The sequence below is a fragment of the Chelonia mydas genome, chromosome 2 (genome assembly GCF_015237465.2).
Source record: "Chelonia mydas isolate rCheMyd1 chromosome 2, rCheMyd1.pri.v2, whole genome shotgun sequence".
Lineage (NCBI taxonomy): Eukaryota > Metazoa > Chordata > Testudines > Cheloniidae > Chelonia > Chelonia mydas.
In genome coordinates, this window is record NC_057850.1 from 241,079,578 (window position 1) to 241,103,925 (window position 24,348).

At 42.9% G+C, this 24,348-nt stretch overlaps 1 protein-coding gene across 4 annotated transcripts in view; it reads left to right on the top strand.

Annotated features, from left to right (window-relative positions):
* NCAPG2 (non-SMC condensin II complex subunit G2) overlaps nucleotides 1-24,348 on the top strand; it is a 116,954-nt gene that overhangs the window by 22,364 nt on the left and 70,242 nt on the right. For all 4 annotated transcript variants that reach the window (XM_043541548.1, XM_043541550.1, XM_043541549.1 and 1 more), the window contains exons 7-10: nucleotides 6,455-6,549; nucleotides 8,778-8,847; nucleotides 13,469-13,555; nucleotides 16,310-16,405. In XM_043541548.1, coding sequence (XP_043397483.1) covers nucleotides 6,455-6,549; nucleotides 8,778-8,847; nucleotides 13,469-13,555; nucleotides 16,310-16,405 — 348 coding nt within the window. The remainder of the gene's footprint in view (nucleotides 1-6,454; nucleotides 6,550-8,777; nucleotides 8,848-13,468; nucleotides 13,556-16,309; nucleotides 16,406-24,348) is intronic.

Sequence of the window (24,348 nt, forward strand, 5' to 3'; positions counted from 1 at the left end):
GCACCCTGGCATCTCTAAGGGAGATAGAACATTGTTCCACTTCTCCGGGACCTAGGAAGCACTCTGGGTGTATGGCTCCCGGCACTGACACTCATCTCCAGTGCTAAGGAAGACAATTCCAGCATGGGTCTCTTGGCACTGCTCTCCATCGCCGGTACCTAGAAAAAAGCAGAAAAAGATTGACTAGGGCATTCCCCAACCCCAAGGTCTGTGGGACGTTGAGACACTGACAGAGTGTGACCCATGCCGGGCCACTCAGAGTTGCCAGCGATGTGTATGGTACCGTTGACTCCGGCCCCAGGAAGGGCACAGTTGAGTCCAGCACCTTTGGACTGACCTCCAAAAGAGAGCCACTGGAGTTCGGCCCTGGCGCTGCTATCCATGCCGGAGAAATTTGAGACAGCGAGGGAGTTACTGTCCCTCCCGGTATTGCCATCCCCTGCCATTTGGGAGCAGATAGTGGCAGTATCAGAGGCAAGGATGGCCGTGGTACCAAGACCTTAAGTGCCATCAAAGGGCAAGCCGACATGATGTCACAACACTGGTCTCTTCCCTCCTGGCACTGTTCTCTAGCACCGGTTGGCATTGCTCCGTTCTGGTCACCAAGAAGTGACTCCAATTGGTGACACCCAACAACTGAGATGAGCCTGGGTATTCTGCTAACAGCCTGGCCACCGACGCAGTGGCAGATGCCACTACAGTATCCATTCTGGAATCTCTGACCCTTTTCAGCCAGTCCAGGATGCACAGTCCAGGAGGTTCTACTCCATTGCTTCGGAGTCAAGAGATCTTGCACCACCTCCCTTGGAGTAGTGACCAGGCCTCGGTGCCGAGCCTGGTACCAAATTGCAAGACCCTAACTCATGGGACCTAGCTGATGCAGAGGGTGAGGAACAAGACCTCTTACCAGTACAGGCATCCTCTTCCACCTCTGCTGATGAGGCGGGGGTGGGGACAAGTATAGAGTCTTCCCAGGACGGTAGCCCAGAACCTGGTTATCCAGGTGGAGATCTCCGAATCTCCCACTCCCTGGTGGACATCTCAGCGGCTTCAAGACCACTGCTTTGAACAATACCACTTTGGACCCCGTCAAAATCTTATGGCGGACCCCTGCATCCCTCCAACCCACTGTGAAGAGGATGGAGAAGTACTTTGTGTCTCCAAAGGGGTATAAATTTCTGTACACCCCTCCCTCCCCCACTACTGGGTTTTGGTTGTTTCAGTGGCAAACAAGGAATGTCAAGGTCAGCAAGGCTGATTCCCAAGGCCAAAGACACCAAAAAACTACACCTTTTTGGTGGGAAGGTGTACTCAACTGGCGGCCTCCAGCTCATGATCACAAACCAGCAAGCACTGCTGAGCTGATGTGATTTCAACTGCTGGAGCGCAATGGCTAAATTCAAGCTTTTGCCAAACGAGTCTAGGGGCAAGTTTTCAGCCATAGCTGAAGAGGGGAAATTGGTGGCTAGGGCGTCCCTTCATGCAGCTTTGGACATGGCAGACTCAGCAGCCCAATCCATGGCTTTGGCTGTAGGCATGAGAAGAAGCTCATGGCTTCAGTACTCTGATTTGCCCTGTGAGTTGCAGCAGGCTGTGCAGGACCTTCTGTTTGAAGGCAAATTGCTCTTTTTGGAGCTGACGTTCTCGAAGCTCCATGGACTGAAAGACTCTAGAGCCACTCTGATTACATACACTGGCTTTTGCCAAGATGCATTATAAGCCCCAGCCAATGGTCCTGCTTCTTCCTGCCACAGCAGAGGCAGGATTACAACAGGAGAAGGAGTAAAGGCTGGAAGAGAAGGCCTCTGTCGCAGTCCTCATCTGCTCCAGTACCTCCCCCCACAAGACAATCAGCAGGGTTTAAGCAGGCCTTTTGATGGAGTGACGTACCAGGACAATGTGTGGATCCAAATTCCCCTGTATTTGTAGACAGGTTATCCCACTTCTATCAGGCATGAGCCTACATTACCTCAGATTGCTGGGTGCTATGCACAATAGAACTGGGATACACCCTTCAATTCAGTTGTTCCCCTCCTTCCCACCTTCCGTCCCTGTCCCTCTTCAGGGACCCTTCTCATGAGAAGCTTCTGGCCCAAGAGATGCCATCGCTCCCGAAGGGTGGGAGCAGTGGAAAAGGTTCCACCAGTTTAAGGGGCTGGGGGCTCTGCTCCCTCTCCTTCTAATCCCGAAGGCTAATGGTGATCTCAGACCGATCTTGGACCTGCGAAACCTCAACAGATTCATGAAGAAACTGAAGTTCTGCATGGTCTCCTTAGCCTCTATTATCCCTTCTCTGGATCCAGGGGGATAGTATGCCGCCCTTGATTTGAAGAACGCATATTTTCATATTGCAGTTTTTTGAGGACACAGAAGGTTCCTATGATTCGTTGTGAATGGCATGCACTACCAATTTACGATGCTCCCATTCGGCATGTCAGCGGCCCCTTGGGTGTTCACAAAGTGCATGGCAGTCGTTGCAGCCTTCCTAAGGAGACAAGGGGTTCAGGTCTATCTTACCTCAATGACTCGCTGATCAGAGGTTGATCCAAGGCCCAGGTGGAGGCAGATGTGGAGTTAATACAGTCAACTTTCCAGGCCTTGGGGCTGTTGATAAACATGCAGAAATCTACCCTTTTCTTGGTTCAAGGGATAGAATTCATCGGGGTGGTTCTCTACTTGACCCAGACCAGAGCCTTCCCCATCACCGCAGCAAGAAACTGTGTAAAGCTCCTGGGGCATATGGCATCATGTACCAATGTGGTGCAACGCATGAGACTATGGTTCAGGGCTTTCCAGACTTGGCTGGCATCGCTGGGCCAACACCATCTGGACAGGGCAGTCTCGCTTCCCCTGTCGATGATTTCCACCCTCCTTTGGTGGTTAGACCCACGCACAGTATGTGCAGTAGTCACAGTCTCGAGGCCCTAACCGCCAATATCTTTTGTCACAGACGTGTCGGTGATGGGATGGGGAGGCTCACTTGGGGACCCTCAGGATTCAGGGCCTCTAGTCCCCGGAGGAGCTCTTGTTATACATCAACATGAGGAAACTGACTGCAGTGTGCCTAGCCTGCCAGGTGTTCCAACCCCCTTTGGCGGGCAACTGCGTGTCGGTCCTTACAGACATGACAGCAACATTTTACATAAGCAGGGCAGAGCGCACTCCTCTCCCAGGAAGCTCTTCGCCTGTGGGAATTCTGCATAGCCACTTGATCCACCTCAAAGCCTTCTACCTCCCGGGGTCACAGAACGATTTAGTGGACCATCTCAACAGATCCTTTTCCAACCATTATGCGTGGTCCATTTGCCCAGACGTTGTGAGTACCGTTTTCCAGAGGTGGGGAACCCCCAGGTAGACCTGTTCACGACAAAGCACAAGAAGTATCTTCAGTTCTGCTCCTTCCTAGGCTACAGCCCGGATTCGCTCACAGACACCTTTCTCCTCCCTTTGACGGACCATCTCTTCTACATGTTCCCTCCTAACCCTCTCATACAAAGGGTCCTGCTGAAAGTCAGAAGGGATAGGATGTGTCTTATCCTGATAGCCCTGGCCTGGATGCATCAGCACTGGCTCACCACCCTCCTAGATCTCTCAGTAGACAGGCTAATCAGCTTGCCCCCGTTTCCAGACCTGATCTGTCAGGACCACGGCTGTCTACGTCATCTGAGCCTTGAGTCTCTTCATTTCATGGCATGGAAGCTCCATGGTTGATCCCCCACAGAACTGGAATGCTCTGGGCCTGTTGATGAGGTGCTTTTACCTGGCGAAGTGGAAGAGATTCTTTATCTGCTCAGCGCAAAAGGGCATCTCGCCTACTCAGTCGACAGTGCCCTTTCATTCTAGATTACCTACTCCCCTCGAAACAGCAAGGCCTAACAATGTCATCTATTAGTGTCCATCTAGTTGCAATCTCGACCTTTCACTTGTGGGTGAATGACTGGTTGATCGTCTCAAACTTGATCTGTGGTTTTTCTTAAGGGGTTGGAGCAGCTATACCCCCGGGTATGCCAGCCAGTCCCTTCCTGGGACCTTGGTGCTGGCAAGGCTAACATGCCCCCCATTTGAACCACTGGCAATGTGCTCTCTGCTGTACCTGTACTGGACAGTGGCCCTCCTGGTCGCCATTACTTCTGCCAGAAGGGTCTCAGAGATCAGAGCTCTTACTTCAGAACCACCATACATGGTCATCTTCAAGGACAAGGTTCAGCTGCGGCCACACCCGGCCTTCCTGCCAAAGGTGGTCTCGCAATTCCGTAGTAACCAGGATATCTTCCTTCCAGTCTTCTATCTGAGCCACATGCTAAAAGGGAGGAACAGACACTCCACTCGCTGGATGTTAGGCATGCACTTGCTCTTTACATAGAAAGGACTAACTAAGCCCTTTTGGAAATCCATAGAGCCCTGTGCAGATACCAAATTTATATCCGTGGATATAACATGGATATCTGGTTTGCACGCTCTACTCCTGAGGGAATTCTGTGCCAAAAAATTAAATATTCTGCACAAAATATTTTAAAATATTTTAAAATTCTGCATATTTTGTCAAAATAACACAATATAATCACACCATTTTCAATTATTTGCTGACAAGTATTTTGAAATAAATTACCAAAATAATTGAAAATGGTGTGATTATATTGTTTCTGTGTTATTTTGACAATTTAAAATATGCAGAACTTTGCAGAATTTTTTTGGTGCAGAATTCCCTCAAGAGTACCAGGGTTGTGTGTGGCGCAGTCTGGGTGCAGGCAGCTCGGTGGGGGGTCTGCATGCACAGGGGCTTGGTGTGGGATTATGTGTGCAGGGGAAATGGGACTCTGCAGGGCCAGGTTGGGTCTGGAGGAGTGGGGCTTGGTGGCGTGGAGGGTCAGAGTGCTGCTGCTTGGGGCTCAGTGAGTGTGGGTCCGGGTGTGGGGGACTCCTGATGCAGGAGGTAGGGGTCAGTGAGGGTGCGGGGGGCTCCTGATGTGGAGGGGGCTTGGAGGAGGGGGATCTGGTGGTGTGGGTGGGGGGAGGGGTCTCTGACAGGGAGCTGCGCTCCCGAACCCAGACCCCTCCACCCTCCGCTGCACCCAGACCCCTCTTCAGCACCAAGACAGCTTTCTCTCCCCTCCCTCCCCACGGTGTGGAGCTTCCTGCAGCCAGGGGAAGTTTCTGCATCTTGATCTGACTCAGCCCTGGTTGCTCCGTGAATGATGGAGGGGCAACTCTCTCTCTGTCCTCCTCCCCTCCCAGCTGGGACTGACGTCCCTGGGCAGCGAGGGCATCTCCAGACCCCCTTCCCTCAGTGGTTTATCTCTTCCCCCAGCTGCCCGAACAGACACATCTGAGCTGCTGTGGAGGGGTGAGTGAGTACTGGTGCAGCTAGCTTCTCTTTGTTTCCCCACAGAAATCATTTTCTGCAAGGAAGGGCGGGGGGGGGAAGGGAGACAGCATTTTTCTGCTGTGCAGTTGCACAGAATTTTCCCAGGAGTAATGCTCCTGGACTAGCATGACTAGGGACAGGTGCCGTTGAGTCTGGTGTCTGCCCCAGTGAGTGGAGCTGGAGGCGGTTCAGCCACGCCAGAGGAACTGCTTGCGCAGGCCACTGGCTTCTGTGAGACGTGCAGCTGCTTTCACTGCTGCCGTTCCCAGTAGGGATCTGCAGCTCCTCGGATATCTGCTTTATATCTGCTGATATCCGCACGCACAGATATAAAGTTTTGTAGCCATTGCAGACAGAATGAAAGGCTGTCCAGTCCCAGCCCAGAAAATTTAATCGTGGATTGCTTCATGTATCTGCACATGCTATGATCTAGCGAAGGTCCCAGCTCCTCCGCTGACATCCAATTCTACAAGAGCTCAAGTATCGGCGGTGGCATCATGGCACAAGTTCCGATTCAGGACATCTGTAGAATGGCAACAGGGTTGTCAGTCCACACTTTCGCATCCCATTATGCCATCACCTAGCAAACTAGAGATGATGCGAGTTTTGGCCGCGCTGTGTTAGTTAGTGTGTCAATGAACTCCGAACCCTCGACCTGTGCAACTCTTGGGAATCGCTTACATTGGAATGGACATGAGCAAGCACTTGAAGAAAAAATGTTTGCTAACCTTCCGTAACTGTTGTTCTTTGAGAGTGTTGTTCATGTCCATTCCAAAACTTCCTCGCCTGCATCTCTGTCGGAATTAGCTGGCAAGAAGGAACTGAGGGGGTGGTGGGGCCCTATTTCCAGCGGTATGAGAGCATGACTCCAAGGGGCACCAGAGCTGACCCGACGGACACCACAGGGAAAAACTTTTCGGTGGCGGTGCTTGGGGTAAGCACGTATCTACATTGGAATGAACATGAGGAATACGTCTCAAAGAACAACAGTTATGGAAGGCTAGTAACCATTTTTTTGCAGTTAACAACTTGAAATGGATTTTAAATTGATTCCTGATTTGGGCTTATTTCCATTTTTTTCCTTAACAGGGAAGAAGATTCCTAAGCTTTCTGTTGAGCTGGAATGTAAACTTCATTAAAATGATCCATGGGACTATTAAAAACCAGTTGCAGTGTTTTTCAAAGTATGTATCACAGTTACAGTGATTAGCCAGCATTCATAATGGCAAACTTTGCTTTAAGTTTTCAGAGATGGAACTTCTAGCTTATGGATGAAATACACCTGAATGAAAAGATCAGGTTCTACAAATATACCGAATAACTTCCATATTGCTTCAATAACTCTATATCTTGTCTATACAGTGGATGCTGGTTAATAGCAATCCTGATATTAACTTCTGGCCAATAGCAACCTTTTTACAGGAACCAATCCTGTTCCATAGACTTTAATGTTAATAGGATTCAAATATTGGCAATAGTTATGCCACTTTTTCCTGTCTTCCATGGCTGCAGCCTTGCCAATTTGCCTGTAGCCGGGAGGGGAAGGTGTGGGCCTGGTAGCTGCAGGAAGGAGGCACTGCAGCCCGAATAGCAGGACTTTCCATGGGGAGTGGAGGTACTGGGGGCCACGTGACTGCACGGTATCTCTCTCCTCTGCAGATACGTTTGCAGGGCTGCATCCAGGAAGGCATGTTCTAGTGCTTCCTTCCTTGCCTGCAGCCCTGCAAATCTGCCTTTTGCTTATTGGCTGCCTTTTGATAATAGCAACTTCTTGCTGGGAACTGAGAGGTAGCTAATAAGTGGAATGTCCTGTATAAAAAAGATGCATAGTACTTGTTTCATGTGGAGACTCCCATTGACTTCAGTAAGGTTGTGCATAGGAGTCTGCCTCTGAGGAATAAGTTGCGGGATTGGTGCCCAAGGGCCTGATGTGTGGATGAAGAATGTATTTTTTTAGTATTGATTTTTTTTTTTTTTTTAGCTATCTAAAAACCCAAGGACTCTCATATGTTTTACAAAGTAATCAACTAATGTTGTATTGAACTTCTTGTGAACCTAACTATATCAATCAGTAGCAACAGGTGGTTTAGCTGTGTACAATTCTCAGAGTGAATGGGAGCCGAATGGCCAAAACATCACGGAATCTCAAAATATATGGATGTTTATGTCAGCCAACTAAATATTTTGAACCAGATACTTTCATGTTGTCTCTTCATATTTTTACACAAATTATAAAAACACACAGGCTTATCTGTACCTGTTTTGGTTTTAAATTTTACTTTTCCCTCACAATATAAATGTAGTATACATCCACAAAAAGGTTGACCCATGGCTTGTGTCCATGGCTAGGTATGTGTGGCGAGCCCGGATGTGAATGTATACCACGCTACATGTGCAGTAGGGAATTTTTAGTGCAGTATAGTAGGTCCACACAGTCAGTTTAGAACATTGCAGGCTAGCATGCTGTACATTCACACCCCATCTTGTCATGCACTAACTAGCTGTGAAAACAAACCTCTGTTTTTGTATATTTATATGTTGCCCAACAAAATGGGGCACCAGTCCTGATTGGATTACTACAATTAAATATATTGCAGAATATAAAAAACTTGCACAGGTCCTCTGGATAGGGACAAAACTGTATTTGCCTAATTGGAAGAATTCATCTGGTTTGGTGATAAATTACTAATTACGTAGCATTGTACTCTTTTATATGGTACCAGTTTAAAGAGATTGTGAGAGATTAATTGCAAAATAGTTCAGTAAAGATACTGAGGTATTCTTTTTAAGTTAAAATAATCTGCATAATGCTTCTGATTTAGAACTGTTCTTCTCAGATTTGCTTTTTAAATAATTTAAAGCACTCGAGATTCAGTGCAAGTATTTTATTCTATATAAATACATCAGTTCTCTGACTTCTGAAATGTGCAAATGCTATTATGCTTAGTTCTTTTGGTTGTAGTTCTTCATTAATATAAGGTTACAGCATAAAAAGCAGACTGCACAATACTTTGCGACATCACTGTATTACATATTTTGGAATGTGAACATTAAAAACTGCATTGCTTTGGAAACATACCCTTAATTTTTTTTAAAGATGAGGTAATATATAATACCTGCAATAATATTCAGTGGGTGCCTTGGTTTTCTCTTTAAAATATATAAAATTTTAATGGAGGGTTTCTTTGAAATCTGTAACTGAGTAAACTTTATATTCTTCTGTTGGTGTATTAATTACTAAAATAGATTTCAAGTTTTTGCTGGTATTAAAAACAGTGCTGAAAGAGACTGTGTAATACCCTCAATACCCCTTGCCACTCAACACCAACAAACATATTAACTTTTTTTGTACATTTATTGTAAAGATGGTGTAGAAGTTTGATATTTCTTTTCTCTTAATTGGTTAACACAGATCTCTGATGGCATATGTTGCAGAAATCTATTTCAGGGCTTGGAAGAAGGCTTCAGGAGAGATCTTAGAGGTACATACTCTGTTTTGAATTAGCTATTAAGATTAGTTAAACTAAAGATTCTTTGAAATTGATCCAGTTAAAAGGTTCAGAATTTATTTTTTTTTCTTTTGACAATTGTATAGCTCCATACGCACCTTTATACAACATTTCTCCCTTCAGTTTTGGCCAATAGATCTGATGTCTTGTTTGGGAGAGCAATCAGTTTTCAACAAATATTCCTCTGACCCATCTCCCGAGCACAACTGCTGCTTAATCTCCTGTCTTTAGAAGTAATACTGGAAGGAGAAAGGATGATTAATTCAGCCACTGTAGTTCTTTGATCTAATTGCCCATTTAGATTCGAACAGCATGTCTATCTTCTCTACTTTTTTCAATCTTTTGTGCAATATTCCAAATTTAGTGGAAGAAACTGATCTATAGCTTTGAGTAGTGGCTGAGTATGCACATTTGCCCTGAAGGATAGTGCTTGCTAGCGGCTTTTGAGTTTACATGCCTAGGGCATGTTTCTTATGTGTTCGTTCGTTTATTCTTTCTCTCTCTCTCTTTTTCCCCCCTTCTTTTAAGACACTATGGTAAGAACTAGGTTTAAGATACTTTAGTATTATAGCTTTTCTGAAATAAAGCTTAACCTTTAGCTGTAGATATTTTTGACAAGTTTTGGAGTTTTTCTGTTTTCGATAAGTAAATATAATTTAGGTAACAGATGTAGGCAGCTAGCATTTTAAAATTTAACGTGATTTCGATATGAAGTTTGTGAAAGAAGGAAATAACTTAAGGTTGCATGGGTAACCTTAATTTCAGCATTTCCTAACTTTTGCGTCCTTGACTTTACAATCTTAGCATTAATTTTATTGTAGTTTCATGTTTTTTTTAAAAAAAGCAAATTTCATCAATTTGAACCGTATTGCCATTCACTTAGTTCTTAAACAAGGTTAGAATCTTCAGATACACAGCATAAACCTCTGCCACTTGAGCTAACATAATAACTTATCACAGTTGTAGGTTGTCATCCTCTATGTAGACTAGCCACTAGAAGGGAGGTAAGGCACAGTGGGTTTAACATCTGTTTGCTGACAACCATAGAATGTTGAGACTCAAATCTTGTTTCAATTCCAGGTTCTGAGGGAAGGCCCTTCTTCCTCTGTTCTCTCCAGACTTTCCTTGACCTCTTGTCCTGGTTTTAGTCTCTCCTTCAGTCTTCCCCCACGCCTTGCCATTAACGCAGGCTCAGTTCCTCTCCTTCTTTCTCATTACCTGGACACTAACAGCGGGATCATTGGGCATACATGAGTCTCTATGCTCTGCTTCTATGCTCAGCACCACGGCAGCCTTTGACAGCTGAAAGGAACAACTGGAAGGAAAGTTAACCCCTGCAGTCCTGAACTTGAGCATGCTTAGTGTGGACAGACATCAGAGAACTGATGAACTGAGAAATTCAGAGGCCTGTAATTTTGGCCAAATTTGGACAGATTTTTAAGGGGACAGCAAACAGCACATCCTTGATACCCAACCACTGTCCTAGCAAAATTTCAAGTCCCTGCTCTACAGCATGGAGGCATTTTATATCCCTAACCTTGTTCTGAGAAATGGATGAACAATTTTTGATGAAACATTAAAAAAAAATCAGTCCAAGAGAGGCACCCAGCATGGAAAAATTTAACTCAAAATAGTTAGCTATAAGTAGGGCACTTTGTTTTTGTTTTTTATTTTATGTATTTTTTCCTGGGAATTTATCAGTGTTTATGACCACAACCACAAAACAGGTGAAAATCGGTGGAAAAAACTATTAAAAATTTTTCTGGCTCAATATCATGGTTTATTTTGGTGGATGGAAGGACAGGGAAAGAAGTATTCTCAGTAGATCAGCAGTTCTCAAAATGTGGGTCGGGACCGCAAAGTAGGTCGCAACCCCATTTTAATGGGGTCGCCAGGGCTGGCTTAGACTTGCTGGGGCACAGGGCTGAAGCCCCAGCCCCACCGCCTGGGACCGAAGCCAAAGCCGGAGGGCTTCAGCCCTGGGCGGTGGGACTCAAGTTACAGACCCCCTGCCTGGGGCTGAAACCCTTGAGCTTCAGCTTTGGCCCTCTTGCTCAGTGCAGTGGGACTCGGGCTTCGGTCCCCCCTCCTGGAGTTGTGTAGTAATTTTTGTTGTCAGAAGTGGGTCGTGGTGCAATGAAATTTGAGAACCCGTGCAGTGGATTAGTGCTTTGATGAATGGAATTTAATGTGGTTTGCTGAAGAACTAAAACAGAACTCAAAACAATGCCACCTCTGAGTTTAAGAAAACAATATATCTCTAATCCCCAAATAAAACTTTTCATTTGAATAAATAGTTTATTGTTGTAGACTTAGAACTATTAGCCTATAAATATTTACAGTTAATACTTGAGCCACACATTTGCAGCGCACACATTCAATTTAATCCTTTTCTCTCGTTTTTTGTTTAAACTTTTGAATACTTTCTTGTCTTCTGAAACACATTCTGATACAGATTTTCGTTTTCTTCCCATTTTAGTGTGTCAGATCTTTAAACCGTTATCTGTAGGGCTGTGGATTAATTGCAGTTAACTCATGCAATTAACTAAAAAAAATTAATCACGATTAATCACACTGTTAAAAGAAGACCAATTGAAATTTATTAAATATTTTTGGATGTTTTTCTACATTTTCAAATGTCTATTTCAATTACAACACAGAATACAAAGTGCACAGTGTTCACTTTATATTATTTTTATTACAAATATTTGTACTGTAAAAATGATAAAAGAAATATTTTTCAATTCACCTCATACAAGTACTGCAGTGCAATCTCTTTATCAATGAAAGTGCAACTTTCAAATGTGGTGGTTTTTTTTGTTGTTGTTGCATAACTGCACTCAAAAACAAAACAGTATAAAACTTTAGAGCCGACAAGTCCACTCAGTCCTACTTCTCGTTCAGCCAATCGCTAAGAAAAACAAGTTTGTTTACATTTACGGGAGATAATGCTACCCGCTTCTTACTTACAATGTCACCTGAAAGTGAGAACAGGCGTTCGCATGGCACTGTTGTAGCTGGCATCATAAAATATTTACGTGGCAGCTGTGCTAAAGATTCATATGCCTCTTTATGCTTCGGCCATTGTTCCAGAGGACATGCTTCCATGCTGATGACTCTTGAAATGCATTAATTAAATTTGTGATTGAACTTCTTGGGAATTGTATGTCCCCTGTTCTGCTTTAACTGCATTCTGCCATATATTTCATGTTATAGCAGTCTTGGATGATGACCCTGCACATGTTGTTTGTTTTTAATAACATTTTCACTGGAAATTTTGACAAAATGCAAAGAAGATACCAATGTGAAATTTCTAAAGATAGCTACAGCACTCACCCCAAGATTTAAGAATCTGAAGTGCCTTCCAAAATCTGAGAGGGGTGAGTTGTGGAGCATGCTTTCAGAAGTCTTAGAAGAGCAACACTCTGATGCAGAAACTACAGAACCCAAACCACCAAAAAAGAAAATCAACCTTCTGTTGGTGGCATCAGACTCAGATGATGACAATAAACAAGTGTTAGTCCGCACTGCTTTGGATCGTTATCGAGCAGAACCCATCATAAGAATGAACGCATGTCCTCTGGAGTGGTCGTTGAAACATGAAGGGACATATGAATCTTTAGCGCATCTGTCATGTAAATAACTTGCAATGCCGGCTACAACAGTGCCATGCAAAGGCCTGTTCTCACTTTCAGGTGACATTGTAATTAAGAAGCAGGCAGCATTATTTTCTGCAAAAGTAAACGAACTTGTTTGCATGATTGGCTGAACAAGAAATCAGGACTGATTTGGATTTGTAGGCTCTAAAGATTTACATTGTTTTATTTTTGAATGCAGGTTTTTTTGTACATAATTCTACATTTGTAAGTTCAACTTTCATGATAAAAAGATTGCACTACAGTACTTGTATTTTTCAATTCACCTAATACTATTTCTTTTGTTTTTTACAGTGCAAATATTTGTAATCAAAAATAAATATAAAGTGAGCACTGTATACTTTGTATTCTGTGTTGTAATTGAAATCAGTATATTTGAAAATGTAGAAAACATCCAGAATATTTAATAAATGGTATTCTATTATTGTTTAATAACGTGATTAATTTTTTTTAATCGCTTGACAGCCCTAGTTATCTGCTAACAGCTTGAAATGTGTACGTGATGGGTGTGAGATTCATCAGTATGTTCAGATGCGCATGTACTTCAAAGTTTGCATGTGTGCCTATTTGTTGCGTATCTTCTAGTCTAATACATACCCTTACTTCAACAGGCCGGTTTGCATATACACAGACTAATGTATTATCGTAATACAATATGTTGCATGAGATATATGTATTTTCTTAATAAAACCAGGTTTTTTTTTAATGTATCTGAAAGATACAAAACTAGGGTGAAAATTGGGGGGGAAAAATGAATAATACTTTTGTAAAACCCGGGATTTTTTTGGTAAAAATCAGTTTAAACTGAAAACGAAGGGGCTTAGCTATAGGCATCTGAAAACAAAGTATGAAAATGTAAAGTAACCTTAAGTAAATCATACCTGTGCAGCCTATAATCTTGTATGTTAACTATAGTTTGTAATGCATTTTTACTTTAGATTCTTGAGCATAATTGCATTCAGGATTTCATGCATCATGGAATTAATCTTCCTAGGAGTTCTCCAGTGCATCCTAAAGTGAGAGAGGTATGTTGTTGTCAAACACGACATAAAAGTACTAGCACAATGTGTGTTTTAAAGTTCTTTTCACAATCAGATTATTGTAATATGAGAATATTCTGTTTGTCTTAAATTTGTCTTAATCTATGTTAAGAATAGTGTACTGATTCTGAAAATCTATTCATTAGTTTTTGTTAACTGGGGCACTTAAATCGTTTAGATACAAATTTAGGGAGGAATAGCTCAGTGGTTTGAGCATTGTCCTGCTAAACCCAGGCTTGTGAGTTCAATCCTTGAGGGGGCCATTTAGGGATATGGGGCAAAAATTGGGGATTGGTCCTGCTTTGAACAGGGGGTTGGACTAGATGACCTCCTGAGGTCCCTTCCAACCCTGATATTCTATGCAGATCAAAAAATAGAAGAAGGGATTTTGCACAACTTAATATAAATTTATGTTCAATTTCATAATATTAAAATAAAATCTGTTCAAAGGGTTTTTGTTTGTACTTATACGCTTCCCTGCACTATTTGCAACCTAAGCATTGTATCTTATGTAAAAACACAGCGAACTTGACTAGAAATAGTCACACTGCTAATTTATTTTAAAATGAGTGAAATGAAAAGGTAGACAATAGAGATGGTGAAAATTAGCTTTTGAAGTTCATTATTCACGGTTGCATTAGTATCATAGGTAAGAATTTTTTTTTCCCCAATGACTTTAAGCCCATTAGGATCCCCTGTGTTTTAAAATTACATTGTCAGGTGTGCCCATTGCATGTAAACTGTTTTCAGGAAGTCAGCTTTAAAAACAATTAGTTCCCAATTGAATGCAAATATAACTTTTTAAATGCTTTTTTTCCCATTAGTTTAGGAGTACAGTTATGTGCTGTTGGCCCTATGGGAATTTTCTACCCCCTGGTCTTTAGAGACAGCCTATTTTATTATCACAGGTTGCGATGGTATCTGGCAGCCCATGCTCCTTACTTCTTCTGTTCATAGTGCTGGCAGAAGCTGCTTCTCGAAGAGGATTCATGTTTCCCAAATCAGCTCTTGCTTCTCATTCATAACTGAGTTTATCTCAGGGGATAGAGTGTCGCAGTCATGAAAACAGCTCCTTCTTTCAGTTAGACAGGGAGAGCGTTCCCTGCTTCTAGCAGCTACTAATTGAAGTTCTATTCATGGTAACTTAGTCTAAGAACTCCATTCGTCAGAGAGTTAACTGCTCATGGCCAGTTCATCTCTTTTTTTTTGGTGGGGAATCCAGTAGGGTAATGCTTTGGAAACTCCCTGCTGCCAGACTATCTTTCAGCGCCTTCCTCTAACACCGGATTAGAAGCCTCCTTAGAACCTCAAGGAGATTATAAACCCCAACAGCAACATGGATCCATTTCACTGAGCAGTTCTTAAAGACTTTCAAAACACAAAAAAAGACTCCCAGACACAATTTTAATATTGAGAAAATATAAGTAACTTAAAGGGAGGAAAAAACCTTTATACAACATAGTAGTAGAATTAAAATCAAGACATTAGAAAACCAGGGCATTTTCTAAATTAAGGTTCATTTTGTGGGACAGGAAAGTTCAAAATATGTAAATTTAATGTTTAAGGTACTTTTTTAACAATAACTTTAGCTGGCTAAACTGCCATACAGGTAACAAATTTAGCCAAAGTGGGAAGGTTAATCGGAGATTGTGTACCAGCCAACATTTTGGTAACTATCTGGCATGTAAATATTGTCGAAATCAAGTTGGTGTATATGGTGGCACGTTAAACTTGCTTAGGAGTTAATGACTATAATTGTCAAAGAGGAAGACTTGTTGAAACGTCCTGCCCCGACACATCTTAGCATCTTGACCTTGTATAGTCATATAGAGTATGTATCATACAAACCTATACAGACTTCATCATAGATTCCAAGTAATGGTCTTCCATAACTGATCGTTTTTTGTTTGCTGAACTTAATTTCCTGGCTTTCTAATATTTGGGTTTTTAAAACATTCTTCTAAGATGTTTTCCTTTCTATAAATAGAAAATTTTCAACCACAACTCCAACTTTATTTTGGAATGGGTTCCCCCCTCCCCTCCCCCCCGTTTTTTTCTTTTAAAGTCCAATTTTCAGAAGTGCTCTGCATCTGCAACTTACCTTGAAGTCAGTGGGAGTGTCAGAACATATGAAAATCAGGCCAAAACCTTATTTACTGGAAGTGAATCTTTCAGGTGCAAGACCAGTGATGACTGCAGGGTTCTCTGCCTTACTTTGGTTTTTGACATATTGCTTTCAATATTTTAATTTTATATACATTAGAATAATTGAGTTCTTAACTTCTTCACTCTTATACTATTGTATGTTTTAGAACTTTATTTTCAGAATAGGCTTTAATTCTTGAAATATTTTGGTGATGAGTCTGCATTTTCAATCTATTAGGAATCAATGTCTTGATTCTTTGGATCTATCTCATGGCAGAGACTTTGGAGAGGAAGGCATGCAATAATGTAGCAATCATTATTCAGTGTAAAATAAGATTTCAGTGAGAATTTCATAATAAAACTTTGATATCTGGGAAGGAGAGTTTTGTTCCCTAAGTGATCTGAACATATTTAAAAATAACACTTTAATACATAGACTAGCTTGACCTAAAATAATTGTATTTATGCAGACTAAAAAAGTCAATTTTCTTTTGTAAAAGACATAGTGGAATAAAACAAGCTACCTTTCTCAAATGCATTGAACCTAGCATATGAAATGTATTTCATACATTAACATTGGTTTTGCTTTGACAGTTACTGAGTTACTTTCACAAACAAAGTAAAGTTCGTCAGGGAGTTGAAGAAATGCTGCACAGATTGTATCAACCTATCCTTTGGAGAGCATTAAAGGTAATTCTCCTTTACTGGATATCTTCAAATTGCAGTTGGTGTAACATTAACATTGATTTTTTTTTCTTTAAAATGTTACAATTTGTAATAGTTGTATTGAAACAAAATGTCTATGAAATGGGGTTCCCTACAGCGTGGAGCTTAATTGTATCCAAAGTGGCTCTAAAGGATGGAGACCTAAAAGGAACGAGGTCTCATATAATTGTGTTATATACAGGTTCTTGTACTGTGCTCCTTACTGGCACTTCCACTGCTTTCCACTAGTGCATTAAGCAATGTGACTTAAAACTTTTACATGTTTGTTCTTCCATCCTCTTCCCAGAGGGAGAAGTGTTTGCAGTGGATGTCTTGTTTTGGAACTTTTAAACAAATCTATTTTTACAAATATTGCTATGTTTGTTTCAAAGATTGAGGCAGAAGGGGCTATTGTGATCATCTAGTCTGACCTGCAAAGCATAGGCCATTAGATTTCCCTGAATTACTTCCTGTTTGAACTAGAGCATCTCTCTTAAGGTATGTCTATACTGCACTCTTCTTATGGGGGCATGTAGAATACCTGCATGGCTAGTCCCCCACCTAAGATGGGTATAAAAAGCAATGCCTCACTATCTACAGTGCTATGGTTAGTAAAGGCACGCTGTTGGAGCCTTCCCCTGCTATAGGGAGAGACTGGCAGTTGGGAAAGGCTCCATCAATGAGAAGGGAGTGGAGAAAGGCTCCACCAGCTCCCCGGTGCTGGAGCCTTCATCCGCTGTAGAGCAGTAACTGTGTAAACTATTAAAATTCTATTGATTAAATGTTTAACCGGGGAGCTAACGGAGCTAACATTTTACCCAGGGAGCCAGGATCCCTGGGTGCAGAGGGCGGCAGAGGTGTTTAATCATTAAGTTTGATACTTATCAGTTTCAGTTATCAGTTAATTGATTAAACTTTTACATTATGGATGCAGCCTGCTTTTTGCTATGGTGTGTAGCTACATGTACCTTACACAGTGCTGACAGCGATGTGCAGTGTACAGGCAACTTTATAAAAACATCCAGACCTCATTTTTAATAATTCCAAGTGATGGAGAATACATCACAACCCTTGATAAATTGCTCCAGCGGTTAATTACCCTGACTGTTAAAAATTGGCACCTTATTTCCAGTCTGAATTTGTCTAGCTTCAGCTTCCAGCCATTGGCTCTTCTTGTACCTTTTGTCTGCTAGATTGAACAGCCCACATTAAAATTTCTGTGGATATTCTAGACAGTGATTTAGTCACCCCTTACTTAATCTTTTCTCTTTAAGATAAAAAGATTGATGTCCTTGCATCTTTCTTTATAAGTGGGCTTGGTAGAATTCGATTTTTATTTTTAGTGATGTCAACAGATGTTTTAAAAGCATGTTTTATTTTTAACCATTTAACTTTTCGCAGTTGCAGGAAATTATGTGGGGGGGAATCAGAATAATTATTACTGGCAGTAAACATTGAGATTCAAACATTTAGAGCTTTATAACTATTGAAACACAAATTGTCAACATCGCTCGTCAAAGTGTACGAACTAAAAATGCTTAAATCAGAGTTCTCAAGCAGCATTTTTTGTACTTTGCCTATCTGTAAATATTTTTTCATTGGTTTGTGTGTATGGTGAAACTAACACTTAGCAATAAAAACTGAATCCTTTGAAGCTTAACTATTGGGTATGTTTTCAAATAATTTAATCATTCTCGTGAATCTTCTCTGAACTTTCTTCAATCTTTCAAACATTCTCCTTGAATTGTGGACTCCAGAACACACTATTTCAGTAGCACTTGCACTAATGCCAGCATAGAGGTAATAGAACCTCCCTACTCCTACTTGCTATTCCCCTGTTTATACATCCAAGGATTGCATTAGCCCTTTTAGCCACAATGTCATTCTGTCATGTTCAGCTAATTCTTTGAACAGCATCCCTGTGTGAGATTCACATCAGGATGTGTGCGCTCCTGTGTACTCTGGATTGGAGAGTTTCATCAACAGTGTCTGTGCCTGTGCTGTAGATGCCCTCGTGCTCCAGGATGAGGGAATATAGGGAGATGCAGACCTGCCACCACTCCAGTTCCTCTTTGAGTGAGTAGTTGCAGATATTTATTCCACTCAGGTGTGCGTGCACACTGAAGCCAGAGAACTTTGCTTAACAGTACCTGCCAGGGCCTTCTGTCCCTCATAGCCCCTCCCTATTTAAGGGCGGCACTGCCCTGACCCTGCTCACTGTCTGCAGCTTAAGTCGGAGTGTTCTGTGTGGTATTTACCTCACCCTTTTCTTAACTCAGAGAGTTTTCTTCTCCTCCTCTCTCTCTCTCTCTCTCTCTTTTTTTTTTTTTTTTTTTGTATATAGTTATAGTTAGTATTAGTACCTTAGTGTTCGATTAGTTTGATAGTTTGTTTTTGCCTGGTGTAATGCCTTCACTGGGTTTCAAGCATTGTCCCTTGTTTGCTGGGATTTTATAGCCCAGTGATAGAGAGATGTTTCCACGAGGGTCAGCAATAACAGTAGCAACAATACCGACAGTATTCCCAGAAGTATTTCCAGCAGTCAGGTTATCCAGTTTAGAGAGAGATCTCAAAGGAGAAGGCCTTCCAATTTCAGCCAGCTGGCCCATCCTCCATCAGCTTTGTGTAAGCAGCCAATACATTGACTTGCATCTTTGTTTCATTTGCCCATAGTTCATTGACTTGCATCTTTGCTTCATTTGAAGATACATAGTATACTTCTGAGGGCATTCTGCACCAAAAAATTAAAAATTCTGCGCACAATATTTTAAGATTGTGCAAATTTTATTTGTCATATAAATGTGGAGGCTCCAGCATGGCATTGGGAAGCACAGACCACTGGCTGCACAGAGGTGGGAGATCACTGTGCAGCTCCCACCCAAGACACGGACTCAGCGGTGAGGCTGCACCCAACCCTGGCACAGTGCAAGGACCAGGCCTACCCCAGAAACACCCCAGGGCCCCGCTCCTCCATGCCAGGTGCACCAGGTGTGGGCAGGCAGGCTCAGCAAGGCAAGATCCAAAAGTGGAGGGGCTTACTGTGGGGGGGATCCAGGTGTGGGTTGAGAGGGTTCTGTGTGGGGCAATCTGGGTGTGGGCTGCTAAGTGGGGGATCCAGGTGTGGGGGGGATCTGGGTTCGCAAGGGTTTGTTGGACGGGTTCTGGGTGCAACGGTGATGGTACTCTACAGGGGGGTCCAGGTAAAAGTGGTGGGGGGTCTGAATGTGGAGGGATAGAGCTCAGCAGTGGTGGGGGGTCTGAGTGTGGGGGGCTTAATGGGGGATCCAGATGCTGGGGGAGTGGGGCTCAGTGGGGTTGGGATCCAGGTGTAGCTTGTTGGGGCTTGGTGCTGTGGGAGTCCAGGTGCAGGGGGAATGGGGCTCATTGGGGGGAGGGTCTGAATGTGTATTGGAGGGTGAGGCTTGGCGGGAAGGTCTGGGTATGAGGGGGTCTGGATGCATGGGGGTTGGGCAGATGGGGGAGCAGCTCTCTATACAGGGATCCCTCCCCTTGCAGCTGAGGAATGATGGGTGCAGGAAGCAGTGGGGGGGGAGGAGGGGAGTTTGCAGAGCTTCCTGCAGCTGGGGGAGAAATCTGGGGGTGGCCCTGGATGCCATGCAGGGGGAAGAGGAAGTTGCATCCTGTCCAGCCAGGACTAGCAGCTGAGCCCAGTGCAGGGTAGGAGCCACCAGCAGGATCTTCCCCAGTCCTGCCTCACAGTAACTTAAATCTCTGCTGGCTGCCCCGGGCACCTGAAACATACAGCTGGGGACAGTCGCGTGACTGCTCTTGTGGTTTCCCTTTGCTTCCCCGTCTGCAGGCGACATAAATTCTGCGCATGTGTAGTGGCGCAGAATTCCCCAGGAGTAATAGTACAGTAGAAGCTGTGTTATTCGGCACTTTATCAACTAGAAAGCTCTATTAACCAGTATTTCTGATATCTCCCAATACAAATCTTCAATCTAGTATCTGGGACTAGTATACTGACCAGGAGGTGATGCAATTGCACATTCTGCACTCTTTTATGGAAAAGAGGCAGGAGACAATAAGCAAGCTGATCTCAGGAATGTATTCAAAAAGCAGCTTTCAGGGTTTGTCATAGGGTCATTATAGATTCAGCCCAATCTCCTGCACCTTTTACATCTATAATGAGAATTGATGTTTATAATGATGACACTGAGGCACTGCAAGGTCCTGAAGTGCTTTCTGAATCATCAAAGAAAGATCACATTATGTTCAGTATAGTTTTAGTTTTAAGTGTATTTATTTAGTGATCTGGGTGTACGCCATGCACTGCCCGTAACGATATGTAGTGTCATAAGATAACCTACTGTATAGAAAACTTGACCTGTATACACCTAAGTGCTTCAAGAAACCAACCACTCTGCAGTGCAGTACTACTACTGGATTGGTGAGTACCTGTATACTATTTTATTCTTTATTGATTTTATTATATTCTAATTCTTTGAAAATTGGTATTCCATTAGTAAGTGTAACTCTTAGTTAGCCGGAATTTTTGATTAACTAGCACCCCCCATTCCTTCCCAACATGCCGGATAACAAAGCTTTTACTGTACTTGGCGAGGTTAAGTGCATTCACCAGAGTATTAAAGTCAAACTCCTTGTGCTGTGTGTGTGTGGTGATAAAGCACCTTTTTCCAGGGTTGTTTGTGTAGATGTTATATAATGTAGGTGCTAAGTCAATACTTTGTGGGAGGCCATTCTACAGTCATCGCCATCAGCTCTGTTTGCCACAAAAGTTCATGAAGAATCTTTAGTCCTCCAGTATAGTCTGTATTAGCTTCATGAAGTGGTGGTTCCTTGTTAATGTTAGTACCTTGGCAAGGAATCCTCGATGACTGACTATCATAAGTGGCTGAGAGATCAATAAACACTGATCTCATAATTAATCCCCTTTCGTGTCCATCTTCAATATGTTGTCAAATTCAGAAGCTGAACAGGACAGGACTGATCCCAGCAAAAACCAGCCTATGTTTGTTAATAAGAAAGGGTTTGATCATTGGTGTAAGGCAGAATAACTGTAGTCGTTCAAACAATTTTAAAATATCTCACAGGATATTTTGGGTTGCATGGTTAAAAAGGGCCACTGCCTTGGCTTTTTACTGGATGAAAAGCTGGATGAAACTGGTATTGAACATACTCAGGAGCCACTTCTGTGTATGTGGGGAGAAATTTTTTATCTGCCCAGTTCAGATGTCATCTTGGCCTGCTGGTTTCCCTGTTTTCAGGCATTGATGTCAGCATCCAATTCCTTCAGGGAGAAAGACACTGTAAGATCTAGATTGTGGGATATATCCAGGGGTGTTTGCTGGAATAATGACTAGTTGGTAGTGGTCTGCTTAACGTTCCCACTGAGTAGCATTCAGTGGGTGATCTGATCAGCTGAGATATTGAAATGTCCACTCATTTTTTTATTGTCAGAGTTTATGTATGGTTGACCAAGCTTTTTTGCTGTTATGGGTCATATCCATCAATTTTTATCAAGTTCTGCTAGGATTTTAGGCATTCTTGAGTGACTTTTGACAGCAAATGTTTGCTAGCGGCTATTGTCATAGGCAAAGACATGGTCTTAGAATTTTTATATGCCTTCTACAGTATAACTGACTGGGGTGTTAGGCAGAGGTTATATTCCCTCTGACAAGGTAGGTTTCTCCTAGTAGAGCGACATATAACATCAGTAAAGTGGATGTAGTTCTTAAGTGTTGGTTCCATAAGTCTGACAGCTATGTCAAGATCTTTGGAGAATGCCGACCAGTTTGCTTTCAAAGTTGAACTGACATCAGAACGGTGTAAAGATAGGAATGACAGAAGCATGTACCTCAATTCCAAGTGGAGGAGGATGTGATCTCGAAATTGGGTCTAGCGCCAATTTTCTACGTGTGAGAGCTAATGTAGTGCTAACAAAGGTGAGGTCAGGTTTATACTCACACTTCTATGAGTGTGAGTATAAACACAAAGCCCTGGCTGACAAAGCACTGGCTGGGATGATTTAGTTGAGGTTGGTCCTGCTTTGAGCAGGGGTTCGGACTAGATGACCTTCTGAGGTCTCTTCCAACCCTAATTTTCTATGATTCTACCGGCAACTGTTAAAAAGAACTATGTAGCTTCAGGTGATGAATCAGGCTTAACTGATGAGTGACTGCCCACGTCACGTCCATTGTCACTGTTCTCTGTATAGCTTTGAGTGGTATGGCTGGTGAAATCACCAGTTATGATTCATATGGTACACTTGGTTGTTGTGTGGGCAGTCTGACGAAATTGAAAAGTATCTTTGATGGCTTGTAAATATATGTTACAGAGATTTCTTTGAGCTCAATGGTGAGAAACATGATGATAGTCTCTTCTGTTTTGTAGGTGAATGAATGAGTTGTTGGCTTTTTCAGTTGTGTGGCATCAGTTGCTTATGACTCTTTCACAAGCCAGGGGGCACATGGATCGGATTCATAGGTCTTGGATCAAGACTCTTTTAGGGTGTCCAGAACTTCTTGATGAGTGCATATACTGAACGCCAGGAATGCAGGCAGTCTGTATATTGGTGAACGCAGGGAGGGCAAATCCAGGTTGCTCTTCTTGGAGTGATGGTCCCTACTGTATTCCATTGTAGGAATCGGAGAATTTGAGATGCTGGTCCTGGTCTTTTAGGGTTCTGGGGTGAAACCCCTTGCAGATCTTATAGTGCTCCTTCAAATGGCTCTCTGCCAAACTCTTCAAACACGAAGTGTGTGGGTTGCTCCTGGGCATAGACTTGCCACAGTCCTCGCAGGCTTTAAAACCTGGGGACCGAGGCATGTCCTGGTGTCGGGAGTGTTGGGGTGGGGGGCCCAAATTAATATAACTACTAAATAGTTATATTTAGTAACTAGAATATAACTACTAAAACCACTGACTATAAACAACTATATAACAGGACACTGCAAAGATGCGCTTGCTGAGGCAAGATCTAAGGGTGTTCCAGCTAGCCTTACTGGCAGTACTTCTTTCTTTCTTCTCACTGGCAGTAAGAAGGAATTGAGGGGGTGGCAGATCGGCAGGGCCCTATATTGAGCGGCATGAAGATGCGACCCCCAAGGGGTGCCCAGGCTGACCTGATGGGTACTGCTAGGGGAAAGATCCTCCAGCTGCTTTGCATGTGGCACACGCACACCTAATTGGAATGGACATGAGCAACACACCTTGAAGAACAACAGTTACGAGAAGCTTAGTAACCATTTTTCTCTCCTGGTCAGACCAATTCAACTACTTCTTTCTTCCGCTACCTCTCCTACCTTGTGTGATATACAAAATCTGATGAAACAAGGTGACGGTCATTCTGATTGCACCCTTCTGGCCCAGACAGTTCTGGGTCCCCAATCTCCTGCACATGTCATCCAGTCCACTGATTACCATCCTGAACTTCCCCAATCTTTCTGATTCAATACAATTGCAAGATCAAGCATCCCAATCCATGTCCACTCCACCTCAGAGTGTGCTGTTTGGATGGGCATAAACCTATAGAACAGGCATGTTCCTCGGCATTACAAGACATTCTCTCTAAGAGTAGGAAAGATTCCCCTAGAAGCTGTGAAGATTCCCCAAATCCTGGACTACATTCTATCTTTCAAGACATCAGGTTTCGTGCTCAGCACATTCCATCCTCCTGTGGAGGGTTACTGTTTTTACATACCTGCTAACCGCTGGATTTTGGAAAGTCTTCTTAAGAACCTTTGCACCCCTGCAAAAGATTGCGCCTCAATAGAACCTGAATCTGGTACTCTTGGTATTAACAATTCCCCCCCACACGCACACTTTGAATGAATGGCATCTTGCTCTCAGTCCCTCTTCTCCATGAAGGCCGCCACCTTTGTTGCTATCACTTCGGTGAGAAGGGTTTGGGAACTCGGAGCTATAATGGTGGACCTGCCATTCAT